Source organism: Oncorhynchus gorbuscha, linkage group LG02 (genome assembly GCF_021184085.1).
Source record: "Oncorhynchus gorbuscha isolate QuinsamMale2020 ecotype Even-year linkage group LG02, OgorEven_v1.0, whole genome shotgun sequence".
Classification (NCBI taxonomy): Eukaryota; Metazoa; Chordata; class Actinopteri; order Salmoniformes; family Salmonidae; genus Oncorhynchus; species Oncorhynchus gorbuscha.
In genome coordinates this window covers 14,046,249-14,066,909 of record NC_060174.1, presented here as the reverse complement: position 1 = coordinate 14,066,909, position 20,661 = coordinate 14,046,249, and the positions used below count along the sequence as shown (strand labels likewise).

Here is a 20,661-nt window from a genome sequence, read left to right as displayed (position 1 = left end):
CGACCAAAGATGTTTATAGCTCAACCAAGATAGACCACAACCTGTCGTTTCTAATGGGAACAAATGAGTCATAGTGGGCAAAACAAGCAAGAAGGGGGGCAGAGTCAAGTACGAGCCTGAGAGATCCTATTGGCGCGTTCTAGCATGTATTTGCATAATTCCGTTAGGGAACGCCTACTCTGAAGTGCGTGTGTGCAAAAACTCAATTACCATTTGTAGTCCTTTAAACAACTCGGTTTTAATAAACTTTTAAAGGGTAAAGCCTACAAAACTTAGTCAACTTTGTTCATAATCTAGTTTTGGGAATAGAAAATCAGATCAGCTTTGAAAAAGATCTGAAGTGGAAAGATCTGATATGGTTGGTCAAAATACCATTTAGTGCCTGTAAGACCCACATAGATACATGTATATTTACAATGAGGCCTATTTCTATAGCTTGTAAAGTGGTAACTAAACCAGGATTATGATACTGACACAGAGTCGATGGGAGAGGGAACCAATGAGAAAAGTGAAACCACATCCTCATCTCCTTCTCCTGCAACCACTCCCACTTAGAAAAGAAGTGTCCTCAATAAACGGAAGAAGGAAAAGGGGTTTCAGAGCAACGACAAACACCAATGTAAGTAGACTATATTTATCTCTCCCGCAACCAGCTATTGTTTACAGACAGACATCTGTCATTACAACAATTATGGATGAGTAGCCTTTCTCATCCATAATTCTTCGCAGAGTTGAGATGGGATCTGGTTTCAGTGGCTGCGTTCGGCAACAAAGTCCAAATAAGTCCAAAGACGGTGAGGCAATACCTTTCACCAACCCTTCATCCACTGTTCGGAACTCAAACACAGCGTTTGCTCTGGACCTTTACCGTACACTGAGTGAAAACCATGCAGATGGAAACATATTTTTCTCCCCTCTGAGCATCAGTTCAGCTCTGGCCATGGTCTATCTGGGGGCCAAAGGAGACACCGCCAAACAGATGGCAAAGGTAGCCCTACACACCCACCCACACACACACACACACACACACACACACACACACACACACACACACACACACACACACACACACACACACACACACACACACACACACACACACACACACACACACACACACACACACACACACACACACACACACACACACACACACACACACACACACAGACACACACACACACACACACACACACCAGCAACCAATTTTGTTCTATGTGTATATAATAATTTACCAGCCCTGTCTGTCTTTGCCACAGCACTCAACCTGGTAAGTGTGTGTAGGAGATACTACTCACTCATTCTACTATTCCTAGACCCTGTGTCTCGACACTGCCCCTGATGTCCACTCTGAATTTCAAAAACTCGGCTCAAAAATCAACAAACCCTCAGCTTCATACCAATTGAAACTGGTCAACTGCCTGTGTGGAGAAGAGACTTTCAACTTCTTCCCAGTGAGTTAGACCAGCTACTTCCCAAATATCTAGCAGCAGGCAGTAACCCTACTGAATATCACTGCCTTGTTTGCAAATGTTGCCATTCCTCTTTCCCCTAACTTGAGAATTGTGTAAATATAGGAAATAAATTCATGACCATTGGAAATATTCTACTCTAGACTGTTTGGTAAAACGCTTAGCTGCTTTAGTTTAGTGACTCTTTAGGCTTCCTCTAGGAGTTCATTGAAGCCACACAGAAGTTCTACCATGCAGAGCTGAAGGCTATGGACTTCATAGGGGCTGCAGAGGAGTCCAGAGCACAAATCAACAGCTGGGTGGAAAAGAAAACTGACAGTAAGATGACTGGTGTAAATCAGGAGTGTAAAATCTAACTATTGTACATTAATGTAAGGATGTGTCTGCTCCAACTTCAGTAGTTGGATCCGTTAATTATTTGTGTTCTTTATCTACAGATAAAATTAAAGTGATGTTGAAACCTGGCACTCTAAGCAGCATGACCAGGTTGGTTCTTGTGAATGCAGTCTACTTTAAAGCACAATGGATAAGTGAGTTCCATGAAGCTGATACCATGGAACACACCTTTCAAGTCAATGAGGTGAGAGAACTACAGTGTCTGAAAATCTCCATGACTCCATTTGAGTCATAAAAACATACTTCTGAAATCAGTGTGGAAAATCCACTGTCTGCAACCAGCCCCACCAATTGTTCAAGCCATAAAACTTGTGGAAATACAGTCCTTAAACATGGTTCTTGATTACGTGTGTGTGTGTGCGTGTGTGTGTGTGTGTGTGCGCGCGTGCGTGCGTGCGTGTGTGTGTGTGTGTGTTTGTTCTCCACTCTTCCACCCTCTGTGTCTTGGCAGAATCTATGGTCATTTGTACTGTGTGTGATTATTGAATGTATGACCCTGCCTCTTTTGTGTGGTTTCAGAATGAGAAAAGACAGGTGCAGATGATGGTTCAAGTCAAGAAGTTACCATACAACTACATACCCCAGTTCAAACTCCAAATCCTGGAGCTTCCATATAAAGGGGAGGAGCTGAGCATGTTCTTCCTTCTGCCTGCAGATTCCAATTACCCTGACCAGTTACTGGAGGTAGGTGTAGCCAAAACCACTGTTGACCCAGCCTTTAGCTCTGTCATGACTATCCATGAGAATCTAAATAGGTCAGATCAGGTATGCAATGAATAACTTCAATCAGAGGAAGGAAAGAGCTAGTGGTGATTAACAACTCACGTCCTGTCGTAAATCAAGGGGAGAAGATTGATAAGAGAATTATGTTCTCAAGGTACATAACCCAATTTAATTATATTACTCTCAGTCTGCAAACCAGAATTTGTAAGATCCTGGTCGAATGAAACAGACGGAGGCCCAGCTTGTCACTGTTATGAGTGAAGAGGTGTGGAGTCAGGCGCAGAGAGCAAAGATGTGGGAAAAACAACACGCTTTAATGTCCCGAAACACAACATGTACAAAGTGAAAACACAAATGAACAGAAATATAACCGGACAGCGTGTAACCCAAAATACAACAAAATACACTCAACCAACAAAACAGACGAACAAGCCCGCACGAAACAGAAGCGGGCTAAACAGACTATATATACCCTATCCTAACAATCAAACTAGAAACAGGTGCTACCAATTAGACAAAACTAAACGAACACAGAACAACGGATCGGCGATAGCTAGTAGACCGGCGACGACGACCGCCGAGCGCCACCCGAACAAGAAGGGGAGTCACCTTCGGTAATATTCGTGACAGTACCCCCCTCCTGACGCGCAGCTCCCGCAGCGCGCCGACGTCGGCCTCGGGGACGACCCGGAGGCCGAGGCGCTGGGCGATCCGGGCGGAGGCGATGAAATTCACTCAACATGGATGGGTCTAGAATATCCCTCGCCGGAACCCAGCACCTCTCCTCCGGACCGTACCCCTCCCAGTCGACGAGGTACTGCAAGCCTCTCACCCGGCGTCTCGAGTCCAGAATAGCTCGTATCTTGTACGCCGGGGACCCCTCGATGTCCAGAGGGGTGGAGGAACCTCCGGTACCTCATTCTCCTGCATGGGACCAGCTACCACCGGCCTGAGAAGAGACACATGAAATGAGGGGTTAATACGATAATACGAAGGAAGTGATAATCGATAACAAACCTCATTTATTCTCCTCAGGACTTTAAATGGCCCTATACACTGCGGACCCAGCTTCCGGCAGGGCAAGTGGAGAGGCAGGTTACGGGTCGAGAGCCAGACCCTGTCCCCAGGTGCAAACACGGGGGCCTCACTGCGGTGACGGTCAGCGCTCTTCTTCTGCCTTATACTAGCTTGGCGTAATGACTCCTGGACTGCCCTCCAGGTCTCCTTAGAGCGCTGTACCCACTCCTCCACCGCAGGAGCCTCAGTCTGGCTCTGATGCCACGGTGCCAAGACCGGCTGGTACCCCAACACGCACTCAAATGGTGACATGTTGGTAGAAGAGTGGCTTAGTGAATTCTGGGCTATTTCTGCCCAGGGAATATATCTTGCCCACTCGCCTGGCCGGTCCTGGCAATACGACCGCAGAAACCTACCCACCTCCTGGTTGACTCTCTCCACCTGACCATTACTCTCCGGGTGATACCCTGAGGTAAGGCTGACCGAGACCCCCAGACGTTCCATAAATGCTCTCCAAACACGGGAGATAAATTGGGGGCCCCGATCAGAAACTATATCCTCGGGCACCCCGTAGTGCCGGAAGACATGGGTGAAAAGAGCTTCCGCAGTCTGTAGGGCCGTAGGGAGACCGGGCAATGGGATAAGACGGCAGGACTTAGAGAACCGATCCACAACGACCAGGATAGTAGTGTTACCCTGAGAGGGGGGAAGGTCAGTAAGAAAATCCACCGAAAGATGGGTCCACGGCCGTTGTGGAATGGGAAGAGGTTGTAATTTACCTCTTGGCAGGTGTCTAGGAGCCTTACTCTGGGCGCACACCGAACAGGAGGAAACATAGAATCGCACATCCCTCCTCAAAGTGGGCCACCAGTACTTCCTCTCAAGACCTCTCATGGTCCTATAAACACCTGGGTGACCCGACGAGGGTAGACAATGAGCCCATCGAATCAATTGATCACGAACAGCCAGCGGCACGTACCTACGACCCTCCGGACACTGTGGAGGCGTAGGTTCCCCCCTTAGTGCCCGCTCGATGTCCGCGTCCACATCCCATACTACCGGTGCCACCAGCTTAGCTGCCGGAATGATGGGAGTAGGATCGATGGACCTGTCCTCAGTGTCGTAAAGTCTTGACAGCGCGTCAGCCTTAGTGTTGAGGGAACCTGGTCTATATGAGACAGTGAAATTAAATCTGGTGAAAAACATGGCCCACCTTGCCTGACGAGGATTCATTCTCCTAGCTGATCGGATATACTCCAGGTTACGATGGTCAGTCCAGATAAGGAAAGGGTGCTTAGCCCCCTCAAGCCAGTGTCTCCACACCTTCAGGGCCTTAACCATAGCCAACAACTCCCTATCCCCCACATCATAATTCCGCTCCGCTGGCCCGAGTTTCTTAGAAAAAAAAGCACAGGGGCGGAGCTTCGGTGGCACACCCGAACGCTGTGAGAGCACAGCTCCAACCCCAGCCTCGGATGCGTCCACCTCTACTATAAACGCCAAAGAAGGGTCCGGATGTGCCAACACCGGCGCTTTAATAAACATCGCCTTCAACTTATGAAAAGCTCCGTTCGCCTCTGCTGACCACTGTAAACGCACCGGTCCCCCCTTCAGCAGTGAGGTAATAGGGGCAGCTATCTGACCAAAACCCCGGATAAACCTCCGGTAGTAATTAGCAAATCCCAAGAACCGCTGCACCTCCTTTACCGTGGTCGGAGTCGGCCAATTACGCACGGCCTTAACGTGATCACTCTCCATTACCAAACCAGAGCTAGAAATACGATAACCCAGGAAGGAAACTGATTGTTTGAAAAACTCACATTTCTCCGCCTTCACATACAGGTCATGCTCCAGCAGTCGTCTAAGAACTTTACGCACAAGAGATACATGCGCAGTGCGTGTAGCGGAGTAGATCAAAATATCGTCAATATAAACCACTACACCCTGTCCGTGCAGGTCTCTGAGTATTTCATCCACGAAGGATTGAAATATAGCTGGAGCATTCTTTAAACCGTATGGCATGACGCGATACTCATAATGGCCCGACGTAGTACTAAATGCAGTTTTCCACTCATCTCCCTTCCGAATACGCACCAAATTATAAGCACTCCTGAGATCCAGTTTAGTGAAGAACTGAGCTCCGTGAAATGATTCCACTACCGTAGCAATGAGAGGTAGTGGGTAACTAAAACCCACTGTGATGGAATTTAGACCTCTATAATCAATACACGGACGCAAACCACCATCTTTTTTCTTCACAAAAAAGAAACTCGAAGAGACAGGTGACATGGAGGGCCGAATGTACCCCTGTCCCAGAGCCTCAGTGATATAATTTTCCATAGCCTCCTTCTCCTCCTGAGACAAAGGATACACATGACTCCTGGGAAGTGCAGCGTTAACCTGGAGATTTATCACGCAATCCCCCTGCCTATGGGGTGGTAATTGGGTCGCTTTCTTTTTACTGAAAACGATAGCCAAATCATCATACTCAGCTGGAATGCGCACGGTGGAAACCTGGTCTGGACTCTCCACCGTTGTAGCACCGATGGAAACCCCTACACACCTGCCTGAACACTCATCAGACCACCCCTGTAGAGTTCCCTGTTTCCACGAAATCGTAAGATTATGAATAGCCAACCAGGGAATCCCCAGAATAACTGGAAACGCAGGTGAATCGATAAGGAACAAACTAATTCGCTCCTTGTGATTCCCCTGCATAATCATCTCCAACGAAATTGTGGCTTTCTTCACCAGCCCTGACCCTAATGGTCGACTATCTAAAGAGTGCACGGGAAAAGGGGGGTTTACTTTAACTAACGGAATCCTCAACCTCTGAGCGAGTCCGCGATCTATAAAGTTTCCAGCTGCGCCTGAATCTACCAGTGCCTTATGCTGGAGAGAAGGAGAATAATTTAGGAAACAAATTAATAGAAACATGTGACCAACAGGAAACTCTGGGAGAGTGTGGTGCTTACTCACCTGGGGTGACCGATGAGTATTCTGCCTGCCCTCATGATTCCCAGATGAATTCCTCCAGCACCGACCAGACGTGTGCCCTCTCCGGCCACAACTGGTACAGGAGGAGCTTCCTCCTCCGATCTCCTTGATGCGGTACCTCCTAACTCCATCGGAATAGGGGCAGGAGGATCAGGAGGTAGAACTGACAAGACCCTTTCAGAACGTCCACGAGCAGCTAGCAGATGGTCCAACCGGATCGACAGGTCTATCAGTCCATCCAGACCAAGTGTAGTATCCCGACAGGCCAGCTCCCTACGGACGTCCTCTCTCAGGCTACACCTGTAATGGTCTATCAGGGCCCTGTCGTTCCACCCTGCTCCCGCAGCCAAGGTCCGGAACTCCAGCGCGAAGTCCTGCGCGCTCCTCTTCCCCTGTCTCAGATGGAACAATCTCTCACCTGCCGCACGACCCTCTGGAGGGTGATCGAACACGGCCCTGAAACGGCGGATGAACTCTGAGTAGTTGTCTCTTGCCGAGTCGGGCCCGTTCCAGACCGCATTAGCCCACTCCAGGGCTCTACCAGACAGGCAGGTGATGAGGACCCCTACTCTCTCCTCCTCTGAGAGGGCCGGTCGAACGGTGGACAGGTAGAGGTCTAATTGCAGCAGGAATCCCTGGCACCCTGTCGCTGTTCCATCGTATTTCCTCGGAGGCGTCATGAGCAGAGCGCTGGAACCGGATCCAGATGGGGCAGATGGTAGAGTTGCTGGTGGGAGGGTCGGTGGAGTAGTAGGGAAACCATTCCTCTCCCAACGATCCATCCTCTCCATCATCCGTTCCATCGCTGATCCTAGGCGATGGAGGATGGATGTGTGATGTTGGACTCTCTCCTCCATAGTGGGAAGAGGAGTGGTCGCTGCTCCTGCTGACTCCATATCGAGGTGCGGGCTTCTGTCACTGTTATGAGTGAAGAGGTGTGGAGTCAGGCGCAGAGAGCAAAGATGTGGGAAAAACAACACGCTTTAATGTCCCGAAACACAACATGTACAAAGTGAAAACACAAATGAACAGAAATATAACCGGACAGCGTGTAACCCAAAATACAACAAAATACACTCAACCAACAAAACAGACGAACAAGCCCGCACGAAACAGAAGCGGGCTAAACAGACTATATATACCCTATCCTAACAATCAAACTAGAAACAGGTGCTACCAATTAGACAAAACTAAACGAACACAGAACAACAGATCGGCGATAGCTAGTAGACCGGCGACGACGACCGCCGAGCGCCACCCGAACAAGAAGGGGAGTCACCTTCGGTAATATTTGTGACACAGCTAAATAGTCAAAAACTACTGTTCCACTGGATGTCATAAGGTGAATGCACCAATTTGTAAGTCGCTCTGGATAAGAGCATCTGCTAAATGACTTAAATGTAATGTAAATGTAAAAAGGTTTATTCACGGAAACGTTCTGGCGTGCACAATACAAAGACCTTCATTTTATACTGACTTCTCACGCCCATACATTCAAACCACACACACACACACAAACAGACGCACACACATACACACAAACAGACGCACAGAATGTCCTGCTACACACACTGTCTGTCTCACTACCCAGGCGACAGAGATTAGTGACCTTGTCCTTGAGACATACTCCCCGTTCTCTCCCAAATCTCTAGTCAGGTCGGCACCGAGCTCAGACAGTCTGTGTTTTAAAATACCATAAAGACATATTGTTTTACCCTAATTCTGACTAGGACTACACATTTATTGATTATGATTTCATACATTCTAATCAATTCCATACAATTATATGTTTCAGGGCGGAATATTCTAATCATTCAATTAACAGATTATTCTCAACTAACAAAGATTCAGGTCTCCCTCTCCAATATTCACCAAGGCATGTCCTTTGTTTCAAGAGACCTTTCTTGACGAAACTCTAACACATTCAAAAGCAAATACTGGAACAATATTTCTAACATAGAACGTGGGGAAAGGTCAGAGGCGATCTACAGAACACTAATGTAATTTTGTTTGTTATTTTGTGATGTCATTAAAAATGTTATGAAGGAAATACTGTAACTTGGAAAATATACTCACTACTTATACGAAGTTTCCATACTATGCGTTGTGCATGTAATATGAAAAATGATTAAAGTGTTTCTGTTAAGAGAGGAATGTGATTTGAGAAACTATAAGAGATAATTATTTTACATAAAACTTTATACAAGTGACAAGTCACGCCCCCAGAGTGAGGTCAGAGAGTGTGTCAGCCTGACGGACAACTGTATAAATGATGAGTCAAGAAATTAACATACTAGACCAGAAAAGCATAAAGCTGCAGCTGCACATTTAAAGTGGTTTGAACTGTGAATCTCAACATGAGGTAGAGACGATAAAGTCACCTCCCGGACAATCTCTGGTATGGCTGATTAGCTGTCCTAAGTAAAGTATCTTCGAAAGCAAATTTAAGTAGGACCATTCTAATACTCTGCTCAAACAATCATATTACGCTACTCTCATGACCCCATTGGGAACCATCTACACGTCTGACTAGCCTATGTTCAAAGAAGCATCTTCAAATGGAAGAAAAATAAACTATGTAGTTCTGTTCAGGACTACACGACAAGTCACCAGATACCAGATGACTGCAGAGGAGAACAACAGTAGAAGACTTGTTGGAACTCTTTTGAACAATCAGAGCCTTACAAGTGTGCCGCGAAAAGGCCCAACTCCCTTTCCAAGAGAGAGATCCGGCGAACCAAGGCATTTCATGAAAATGCATTCATATGATTTCTTACTCAAAGAAGGCGGCGGTTCGTGTGCAAAGTATATGGTTTCTGTATGTGAGAGTACTTTCTGAATGTTCCAATGTTAAGTGACTCTGTCCTCCTTTCTCCCTCTCTCTCCATCTCTTTTGTAACAAGCAGCCACGTTGTTGTCATTCCGCTAGGGACCTGTTTTTTACCATTTAATTAGCTAGTAAATAAATATACCAATTTGTGTAGTACTGAAGTAAGGTTCGTGTTTTTTGCAGATGCAATGAGGTTACGACTGTTCAGAATGACGATATGATACGAGGTTATGATTAATTAGTTGACTGTTTATAGATGTGATAGGTAAAGACCCTTTAGAGTTTAATTGGGGAGATTGTAACTCTTTAAAGAACCGCTCTCATGGTGCCCCAGATCCTAATGAGCTACTCGTTACATGATTAATTTAATTAGGTAACAATTAAACATATTTCAGTAATTTAGATAAATAACAGTCTTCAGATTAATGTTAAAGTCAAGTCACGACAGCTCAGAGGACTATTAGTCTTGTGTTGCGTGGAAGACCATGGTTCAATACTCTGTGGATCATACATCCACAACTTTTCCAGTATGAAGCACAGGATGTTGGTGGCACCTTAATTGGGGACGACGGGCTCATGATAATGGCTGGAGCGGAATCAGTGGAATGGTATCAAATACATCAAACATGGCTTGATGCCTTTTCATTTGCTCCGTTCCAGCCATTATTATGTGCCGTCCTCCTCTCAACAGCCTCTACTCATATGTAGATATAGTGAAAACCTCTGCTGTCATTTAATTGCTTGGAAAGTAATATGTCACAAAACAAATTACTCCACAAACTGACTACAAAAAGATATCTCTTCTTAGCTTTTAAATGCGTAACATACTGTATGTAAGACTGGCAGCAAGGTCCATATACCGCCAATATAGAGTTGTGCTGTTTAATATCCAGTGGAGGGGTGGATGCCTCATAATAGTGGCTGGAACGGAGTGAATGGAATCAAACACATTGAAACCATGTGTTTGATGTTGTTGATACTTTTCCACGTATACCGATCCAGCCATTACCACATGGCCGTCCTCCCCAATTAAGGTGCCACCAACCTCCTGTGGTTACATCATCCCCTGTTTGTCATTCTCCACTGTCTGACACAGCTGGGGAGAGAGCTGACACCGGAGAGGATCCACAAGTGGACCAAACGGCAGAAAATGGGCACAAGGACCAAAGTCCAGGTTTCAATCCCCAAGTTTAAACTGCAGGAGGACTATCAGCTGAACACACCCCTGGCCTCGCTGGGCATGGTGGATGTGTTCGACCAGGACAGAGCAGACCTATCTGGGATGAGTGCAGCGATGGAAGAGGAAGTCTACCTATCCAATGTAACCCACAAGGCCTTCGTAGACGTGAACGAGAGAGGCACAGAGGCAGGCGCGTCCACAGGGGCAGAGGGCAAAATGTACGGTTTCAGTAACATGCATTACTTCACGGCAGACCACCCCTTTATTTTCTTCATTAGACACAACCAGACCCAATCCATTCTGTTTCTGGGCAGGTTCTCTTCACCTGAGGAGGGTGACAGCGAGGGAAGATTTCTGTAGGAAGGGAAAATAATGTTTTGAAAAACATGTTATGTAATGCAAGAGAGCCCTTCACAGTTTAGTTGATTATTTTTGATCTTGTGAACCGAGTTTGGATTTGACCTTTACTACATGGATAGTGCTGTTGTGTATTGTTATGTAATATAGCTCTCACGTGCTTATAGTTTGTGATATTTAATGTATTGAAAATCATCAATGATATAATAAAGTGAAAGTTTCTCTATGTCGATTGTCTACACGTGAAAATATTAGGAAATAGAATGTAGTAGTCTGTATTGGCACATTGCAGGCAAATATTCCCTTGTGTAACTAGCATATCACAGAGACCTTCATTGTGCAGCTATTGCGTAACAAATGTACGAATATCCCAGACTGAATTCTTGCCCCAGTAAAAGTGCGTCTGAACAGGCTGAGACATCTGGGTCACACAAAACTACAAATGTAAGTACCATTTTAGGAAACCTTTTCCTCATTGGTTTGGCCGGAGAGGCAAGGAATGTGTTTACATTTGTGAAAGCTAGAAGTTGTTGAACTCTGCTCTATATCACTGCAGTCCTCCATGGATTTATGTTCTCTTACAGAATAAAGAATAAGACTTGTTTATTCTAGAGAAAAGTTTACGGTTTTGTCCGCTGACCACATGTGATCTTCTAATACATGCCTTAAGAGTAAAGACTTATACTCAGGGTTTCTACTGCCTCTGTACGCATTACCAGAGAGTTCAGTGAGAGTTTCCACCATGTTGGAGGCGTTAGTCTGTCTGGTGGGACAGTGGATCGATACCAAGGGGGTCCTCCTGTTCCTCTTGGTTCTGTTGGTGACCAAGTACATCCATGATCTGCCGCCTAAGAACTACCCACCAGGCCCCTTCCCCCTGCCTTTTGTTGGGAATATGCTGAATATCAGCATCAAGGACCACATAGGCTCCTTTAAAAAGGTAAGGACACGTGAGAGATAAGGTCGTGTGTAACTGCTCAAATTATACACTCTTAGAAAAAAAGGTTACAGCTTGAAGTCTTTTGCTTTCCATGTACAACATTCTGGGGAAAGGGTTGTACATGGAACCCAAAAAGGTTCTACCTGGATGCAAAAAGGGCTCTTTAAAGAGTTAACCTATGGGGACAGCCGAAGAACCCTTTGAGGTTCTAGATAACACATTTTTTTCCCCACATCTCCATAGGCTTTTCCACAAGAACAAAATATGCTATACTCAGTGACCAATTGGATCTAGTCATTCTGTAATCATCTGTTTCTTTTGTAAATAACCGATCGAATAAATTATGATGTAATTAGTGTGCTTAGTGTGACATGCTCACTAAAGTGTGTTTTCTACAGTTTGTAGAGACCTACGGGGATGTGACTACACTAGACCTGGGTGGAGGGAACCGCTGTGTGCTCCTCTCAGGTCTCCGAGGCTTTAAGGAAGCCTTTGTGGATCAGGCCGATGCCTTCACCGATCGGCCATCTTACCCCCTGAACGACAGGATAAGCAGAGGCTTGGGTAGGCTAATATGGTAGCTTAATGCAGGGGTTCCCAAACTCCTGGGTCCCCCCCGGGTACACAAACCAAAATGTGCACCCAGGTGGGGCCCCAGGGCCAAGTTTGGGAAACATTGGTTTAATTAATTGAAATAAGTTTGACCATTATGACATTGTGCCACCAGTAAGAGTAATAACACCAATGAGACATTTTTGGTACATTTTATAGAATGGAGGTCACAATCCTTTAAAAAACATTTACTAAAGTGATATGATTAATCATTTTGCTCACAATGTTGTTTCTCTTTATTTAAATTGACACCAAGTGAGGCTTTGGATTTAGACACACCACATGATCAATGGAATCCTCACATTTATGACATCATTTTATTTAATATAGACCCCTCCCCCATTAACAGTTTGCCACTTGAGATGATGCTCAAGATCCTGTATATCTTTGTAATCAGTGATTTTCACGGCGGTAATAACAATGACATAACACTGAAGGAAACACATTCTGCTAGTAAAAAAAAGTGTTTTAATAACCTTCTTTGTTTTTATTGATCTGTACAATATCTTTAATTGTCATCTATGACCTTAGTTATCTAAGTTTTATGTATTATTTTGGTCAGGGTGGGTATGTGTGTTTTGTCCTGTCTAGGGTTTTTGTATATCTATGGGTTGTTGTATGTCTAGGTAATGTAGGTTTATGGTGGCCTGAATTGGTTCCCAATCAGAGGCAGCTGTTTATCGTTGTCTCTGATTGGGGATCCTTGCCATTTTGGTTTTGTGGGTTGTTGTCTGTGTAGTTGCATGTCAGCACTCGTCCGTTCTATATAGCGTCACGGTTGTTTTGTTAGTTTAGTGTTCTTTCTTTATTAAAAGAAGAATGTATTCTCCTCTATACGATGAACATGAATACTTTTTTTTCACTGTCTAGCATTCAAAATAATATCTCCAAAGCATTTCTACATATCACCAGTGGGACAAGTACATTTTACCTTTATTTAACTAGGCAAGTCAGTTAAGAACAAATTCTTATTTTCAATGACGGCCTAGGAACAGTGGGTTAACTGCCTATTCAGCAGCAGAACAACAGATTTGTACCTTGTCAGCTCGGGGATATGAACTTGAAGCTTTTCGTTTACTAGTCCAACCCTTTAACCACTAGGCTACCCTGCCGCCCCTATACTCTAACCACTAGGCTACCCTGCCACCCCAATTAGCTAACCCTCAGTATTTTCTACAATACATAAAAATAAAAGTTTTTCAGTATAAAGGACTTACATTGGGTTTCACATTAAATAACAGCAGTAGATGTATTATTTGTCACGTTTTTGTGCTTTTACAAAATGGTGCCAAAGTTAACGGAAAGCATTTACCACCACAATTCAAGAATGACCCATCAGGCAGAACCACACAATCATATTGGGTCCTATTTAGTTATATTTAATCTTAGTAATTCTGTCATTGTCTATGTCTCGGTTGGTTATCTAGGCCTGATCTCCTCTAACGGTCACATGTGGCGGCAGCAGAGGCGCTTTGCCGTGTCCACACTCAAATACTTTGGAGTGGGGAAGAAGACTCTGGAGACCTCCATCCTCCAGGAAAGCCACTTCCTGTGTGATGTCTACTTGGCAGAGAGAGGTGAAGTCAGCGTTTATGCTACACTTTTATGGTGCCCAAACCAGGAAATAAACCACAGTCTCAGTTGTTTAACTGGCACTCTTATCCAGAATGGCTAGTTGTTGTATTGTTAATTGCTATCTGGCGTTCAAACCCAAAACGTTGCTATTGTGAAGTCCAGATGTTTCTTAGCTTTAATTTCCAACAGTCTCTGATCAAGGTATCCTCTCTCTACTTGTAAATGAATCCTATGAACAAGCATTGGGGAACGCCTACTCTGTGAAGTGTGCATGTGCAATAACTCAATTCACCCTTGCACTAGTTCTAAACAATACTTTTTTTCCCTTTTTTTGCAAAGGGTAAAATCTACAAAACTGAGTCCAATCTGGTCATAACAGATTTTAGTTTTTGGAACAGAAAACTGTATTGAGATCAAATGTTTCATAATGTTGGCCACAATCCATCTCAGTCCATGATCTCCCACTGATGGCCACTGGGCTTCCTCTCATCACCGTATTTGTTTTTGTTTGGAAAAGTCAACCAGCTGCTTCACTTATACATCCGGTGAAATATCTGGCTCATTGTTCCATCTGTGTCTAAACTGTCTGAGTAAGACATCTTCATTTATCAACCAACTTTAACCCAACCTCTGAACTGTTTCAGGCCTGCCCTTTAACCCTGAAGACATCACCAACAATGCAGTGGCCAACATCGTTTGCACCCTGGTGTTTGGTTGTAGGTTTGAATACAACGACCACCACTTCCAACACATGCTGAAATGCTCTGAGGACATTTTCCAGCTGCCTGCTACCTTCTGTGGACGGGTATGGTTACAACGACACAGACGTGTCTGCTATTCTCTGTTGGGTGATCAGTGTATCTCTTTGGCAAAGTGAATTATAGGGCACAGCATCTGCAAGGACACACATTGTAATCAGGAAATCTACCATCTCAGGCTAATTTCATGTTCTTTCGACAGATGTATAATCAGTTTCCCACATTGCTGCACTATTTACCTGGGAGGCACCAATCAGCCTTTATCAACCTTGGTACCATAAAGCAGTTTATCAAGGAGGAAGTAGAGAAACACAAAGAGGACAGGAACCCGTCCAACCCCAGAGACTACATAGACTGTTACCTGGAAGAGATAGAGAAGGTAATACCACAGCCTGACCTTTTCAGCTCTATTCTATCTTTAACAGTTACTCCCTGTGATCTACTCTCATTTCTTTAGAATTACGATAGCCGTGTTAATATAGTTTGTCATATTTTGGGCAAATTTTGTCAAGAAAATTGTACATTTGTGGTTTAATATGACTTTGTCAGCAAACTCCCCACAGCCTGACAATGCATGATGATTTGCCCTCAACTTAACATCACCTGATGACCATTCCCCCTACAGAATCAGGATGGGGCGGCTGGCTTCACTGAGGAGAACCTGCTGCACTGCGTGGTGGATCTGTTTGGTGCCGGGACAGAAACAACATCCAACACCCTTCTCTGGGCAATGCTGTACATGGCCAAGTACCCCGACATTCAAAGTGTGACACTGGCAGGAACACATCTATTAGTATTAAAAAATGTTGGTTTCAAATGCCTGGTTTCCCAGATACAACAGAACATTTTCATTGAGCATGTTTTTTAATCCAGAACTAGGCTTCATCTGTGTTCAGGAAATAGGCGCTAAGCGTAAACAGGCCCTAACAATACTCTGTTATAATAGCCTAGTGTTTACCAGGAAAATGACTTGTTTTATGGCTTTGTTAATCCATTATATTGCATGCGCTATGCAGCCATCTGTCCTAGCCAATCATTAACTTCCTCATTCTGACTCTGTCCGTAGAGAAGGTGCAAGCGGAGATCGATGAGGTCATAGGTTCGGCACGCCAGCCCTCAATGGATGACCGAGCCGACATGCCATATACCTACGCTGTGATCCATGAGATCCAGAGGTTTGGGAACATCGTCCCCTTCACGCCTCCCAGAGTGGCCAATAAGGACACCACCGTGGCGGGCTATCTAGTGCCCAAGGTGGGTGTAGGGTCGATGGATATGTTGTGATTCTACTGCTGAAGTACGTGATCAACTGAATGTTTGAGTTGATGCGTGCTGGTTCAATAGTGCATGTTGACTTCACACTGAAGGTTTTACTGGCAATGATGTTTGACAAATTGACTCTTCTGTTTTGCACAGGGAATGATGGTGCTTCCAATGTTAAAACCAATCCTACAGGACAGAGATGAGTATGCAACCCCTAACCAGTTCAATCCTGGACATTTCCTGGATAAAAATGGAAAATTTGTCAAAAAAGACAATTTTATCCCATTTTCTATAGGTAATGTATTATGAACATGCGTTTAAAGGGGAATGGAAACACTAGAATTGGAACTGTACATCGCCATATTAGCATTGATGCATCACTGGCAGGAGAGAATTTTGGAACTCCCAAAAATAGCTAAATTTACAGAGTAGCTCCGAGTCTGAGAATTAGTTTATTACAGAGAATGAAATAATGTAAGTTTAATATCAGTAGTGGTTAGGTGCTCAATATATTGTAATGAAACCCTTGACCTTCTAGTCCGAGGACTGGCGCGCTATCGACTGTGCCACAAAAGCATGCTCGTGTGGCAAGGTTGATTTCCATGCTCATAAACCGAGGGTCGTTACAATATATAATCAGTATCTTATAACGATGTGTTTCACCAGCGCGATGGTAAGACATTTACCATCGATTAGACGACCGGAGTTCTAATAATGGCAGACAGCATCATGATTTATGAAATCTCATTCTAACCAATAACAGGGCGTGCTCATAGATACATTGTGATTTAATTTCGGTATCAGACAAACTTCAATGATTTTGTTTGTGTAACAGTATAACTTTACGTCCCCTCGCCCATACCCAGGCGCGAACCAGGGACCTTCCGCACACAACAGTCACCCACGAAGCATCGTTACCCATCGCTCCACAAAAGCCGCGGGGAACTACTACTTCAAGGTCTCAGAGCAAGTGACGTAACCGATTGAAACGCTATTTAGCGCACACCGCTAACTAAGCTAGCCGTTTCACATCCGTTACACTCACCCTCCTTTTTCCGCAGCAACCAGTAATCCGGGTCAACAGCATCAATGTAACAGAATAACTTTAGACCGTCCCCTCGCCCATACCCGGGCGCGAACCAGGGACCCTCTGCACACATCAACAACAGTCACTCACGAAGCATCGTTACCCATCGCTCCACAAAAGCCGCGGCCCTTGCAGAGCAAGGGGAACTACTACTTCAAGGTCTCAGAGCAAGTGACGTAACCGATTGAAACGCTATTTAGCGCACACCGCTAACTAAGCTAGCCGTTTCACATCCGTTACACTTGCTTACCATACAGGCTGGCAGTTTATCGCCAGTTCACACTATGGGCACAAGGGAGAATTAGACGAGGTGTACGGTGTGTGTCGTTTCTTCCCTAAGGCGCGCATACCCAGAAGCATAGGCATTAACATAGTTTGAATAAAACCAGTTAATTTAGTAAATCTATCCTTTTTTAAAGACATATTGCCTGCACCTTTTGTAAAAAATAGTATTGGTTAGCTTGTCCACTATAACAACAGGTTCAAGCTTAACCAGAAACTTGCTTATAAAATAACTCTCAACACACACTAATCCCGTGTCCCTCTCGCTAGAGCAGTGACTTCAACTAGCTGTTGCTCCCATCTATTGGAAAGGAATGGTAACTACACTAGGCAGCTAGTAACAGTATAGTTTGCACCACTCCGTTTGCACCACACCGAAAGCACTGCAACTGCCTCTGCAACACAATGGAGCAAGGCAAATGCAGCGTTTCATTGGAAATCAATGTAATTCTGGTGTGCCGAAATGCAATGACGCCTCAAGACCACAGACAATTTGATGATTCCTGCCAGTGAGGCACTGGCGTCAGTCGTTACTATGGCAATTTAAAATGGCGCTGACCATAGCTCAAATAAACCTTGTCAATGATCAAAATACTAAATGTAGAGATGTGTTAATGTTAAATGCACATGTTTAGTATTAGTGGATTGAATACATCTCTTTGCTTAGATGTACTTTCTGTTTCTATTACCCTTTAAAATGTCAAATGTTACTGTTAATTCATAACAGAAACCCTTAATTAGTCTCCCAAACGTGTATCACAAAGCTATCTTCCTTCAATCCTCCCTACCAGAGAAATGGTTGTTCAAAATCAAATGTGCTACTGCAGGGTCTTTAAACAGAATTGTTCGGGTTTTCATTTTCCATAGATTCTGCCAAGACACGGAGGGTGGAAGAATGGAGAACACACACACACACACACACACACACACACACACACACACACACACACACACACACACACACACACACACACACACACACACACACACACACACACACACACACACACACACACACACACACACACACACACACACACACACACACACACACACACACACACACACACACACACACACACACACACACTCCATCCTCATGTTAAAGGTATCTGTGTGTGTGCTCTACTCTCTCTCAGGTAAGAGGATGTGTCCAGGGGAGCAGCTGGCCAGGATGGAGCTGTTTCTGTTCTTCACCTTTCTGCTCCAGAGGTTCACCTTCACACCTCCACGGGGCTGGGAGCTGGGCCTGGAGGGCCAGGTGGGCATCACCAGTGGACCAAAGCCCTTCAAAATCTGTGCCTTGCCTCGATGAGACACCTTGGGTGAATCTCTATTGTATTTAGTTGAGTCCTTGTGTTCTGTCTCCTTGCCTCCTTCTCAAAATACATTGGAGGAATGTGCCTTGAGAAGGAGACGAGGAGGGAGGATGTGAGGAATCAAGAAAATACGATTGATATGAATTTGTGTAGGACTAGGCCCTGCATGAACTGGTTGATGAAGATAAATAGCATTGTTTGTCAAGCCTGTCTAAAATATTTTGTACTCTAACTGAGAAAATATTTGGTAGAGGTGAGAGAGAATTCCAGCATTCAGCTGGTGCATCACGATGTTTATATTGTAAGAGTGGTGTATTAGAATTGCATTCAAATTCTTTCTTAATTTTTTTTACTGGAAATTATATTTCTGGAAGTCATTATATACAAAATGTGTTTACTTTACTTATTTACTTCCCAAAACAGGGTGTATGATTATTATGAGCTTATTGATGATGAGTGAAAAATCTCATGTAATTATGTTAACTGTTACTGTGGCGTGAAGAAACCATACCATCTCAATGGATCCGTGTCCTCTCATTGGTGCGGGGTGGCACAGATGTCATGGGGAACGGGTGACAGGGTGATGCCAAAGTTGTCGTCCCATCACAGGCTTCACTCTGGGCGGCATGGAGAACAAGAACCTCTGTATGAAGGTGAAGAAGAGGAATAGCTCCATCCTGGTCAAGCTCTCTCCCAGGCACATTAGTTTACCTGGAGGAGAGACAGGAGGGTAGATTTAAGCAATAAGGCTCCTCTGACGTTTCTGGTATATGGCCGATATACCACTGCTAAGGGCTGGTGTTACGCATCGCGGAGTGCCTGGACACAGACCTTTGCCGTGGTAGATTGGCCATATACCACAACCCTCCGAGGAGCCTTATTGCTATTATAAACTGGTTACCAACATAATTAGAGCAGTAAAAATACATGTTTTGTCATACCCGTGGTATACGGTCTGATATAACATGTCTGTCAGCCAATCAGCATTCAGGGCTTAATCAGTATTAGCTAATTACTGTACTTCATTGTGTGAACATAATGCTATAGACTGCAGTTTCTTATGCAGTTTGTGAACTATATCCCTTTATTCTTCATGGTATACTGACAAAATATTTTTTAAATGAATTAGCGTTACATGATTTACACTTCGAACACACCGACAGCGTCATTGTCACACCCTGATCTGTTTCACCTGTCTTTGTGATTGTCTCCACCCACCTCCAGGTGTCACCTGTTTTCCCCATTAGTCCCTGGGTACTTATTCCTGTGTCCTGTTTGTCTGTTGCCAGTTCGTCTGGTCAAATCAATCAGTGTGGTTTTCTGTGCTCCTGGTTTTTTTCTTCCTTATTTCTGTTTTTGCTAGTCCTCCCAGTTTTGACCCTTGACTCTGAACCAGCCTGCCTTACCATACTGCCTGCTCTGACCTCGAGCCTGCCTGCCATTCTGTACCTCCTGGATGACCTAGTTTATGATCTTTTGCCTGTCCACGACCATTCTCTTGCCTGCCCTTTGGATTATAATAAATATCAAGAGACTCAAACCGTCTGCTTCCCATGTCTGCAACTGGGTCTCGCTCTGTGCCCTTATAAGTCATCGCATTTTGGTACATCAGAATTACATTCATTTCCAATTACATGCTGCGTTTGCCTTGCAGTATTGTGTTGCAGAGGCAGTTGCAGTGCGTTAGGTGTGGTGCATAACTCTTTGAACACGCTGCTCAAAATAGGATGCAGCATCATCTGGATATGTATGCAACAAAAGTTCAACATTCACCTTCTGCTCCCTCCTCTATGCATACAGTTTGACACATATGTTCAATAAATCCACTGTATGCACCACACCAAATGCACTGC

At 44.6% G+C, this 20,661-nt stretch overlaps 2 protein-coding genes across 4 annotated transcripts; both read left to right on the top strand.

Annotated features, from left to right (window-relative positions):
* Positions 1–490: 490 nt before the first annotated feature.
* LOC123997552 (leukocyte elastase inhibitor-like) lies at positions 491–11,198 on the top strand. 2 transcript variants are annotated; one of them, XM_046301916.1, is made up of 7 exons: positions 491–619; positions 730–988; positions 1,317–1,454; positions 1,673–1,790; positions 1,910–2,052; positions 2,388–2,552; positions 10,532–11,198. In XM_046301916.1, exons 2-7 carry the CDS (start codon positions 737–739, stop codon positions 10,973–10,975), a joined length of 1,260 nt encoding a protein of 419 aa, XP_046157872.1. In that variant the 5' UTR covers positions 491–619; positions 730–736; the 3' UTR covers positions 10,976–11,198. The 2 variants fall into 2 exon arrangements, with proteins under 2 accessions (XP_046157872.1, XP_046157881.1); XM_046301925.1 differs by lacking the exon at positions 1,317–1,454 and having other exon boundaries at positions 581–988.
* Positions 11,199–11,274: 76 nt separating this feature from the next.
* LOC123997540 (cytochrome P450 2J4-like) lies at positions 11,275–20,348 on the top strand. Of its 2 annotated transcripts, none has more exons than XM_046301904.1 (10): positions 11,275–11,416; positions 11,692–11,912; positions 12,311–12,476; positions 13,952–14,101; positions 14,744–14,904; positions 15,060–15,236; positions 15,483–15,621; positions 15,924–16,111; positions 16,274–16,415; positions 18,629–20,348. In XM_046301904.1, exons 2-10 carry the CDS (start codon positions 11,715–11,717, stop codon positions 18,802–18,804), a joined length of 1,497 nt encoding a protein of 498 aa, XP_046157860.1. In that variant the 5' UTR covers positions 11,275–11,416; positions 11,692–11,714; the 3' UTR covers positions 18,805–20,348. The 2 variants fall into 2 exon arrangements, with proteins under 2 accessions (XP_046157860.1, XP_046157851.1); XM_046301895.1 differs by having other exon boundaries at positions 15,483–15,662; positions 15,926–16,111.
* The last annotated feature ends 313 nt before the right edge of the window (positions 20,349–20,661 follow it).

What these genes read in the sequence shown, in the direction of transcription:
- LOC123997552 (XM_046301916.1), top strand. Translation starts at nt 737, where the DNA reads ATGGGATCTGGTTTCAGTGGCTGCGTTCGGCAACAAAGTCCAAATAAG. An exon ending in CCGCCAAACAGATGGCAAAG is followed by an intron (nt 989 to 1,316) that starts GTAGCCCTACAC and finishes TACTATTCCTAG; the next exon opens with ACCCTGTGTCTCGACACTGC. An exon ending in ACCCTGACCAGTTACTGGAG is followed by an intron (nt 2,553 to 10,531) that starts GTAGGTGTAGCC and finishes TGTCTGACACAG; the next exon opens with CTGGGGAGAGAGCTGACACC.
- LOC123997540 (XM_046301895.1), top strand. Translation starts at nt 11,715, where the DNA reads ATGTTGGAGGCGTTAGTCTGTCTGGTGGGACAGTGGATCGATACCAAG. An exon ending in CAGGATAAGCAGAGGCTTGG is followed by an intron (nt 12,477 to 13,951) that starts GTAGGCTAATAT and finishes TTGGTTATCTAG; the next exon opens with GCCTGATCTCCTCTAACGGT. An exon ending in CTGCTACCTTCTGTGGACGG is followed by an intron (nt 14,905 to 15,059) that starts GTATGGTTACAA and finishes TTCTTTCGACAG; the next exon opens with ATGTATAATCAGTTTCCCAC.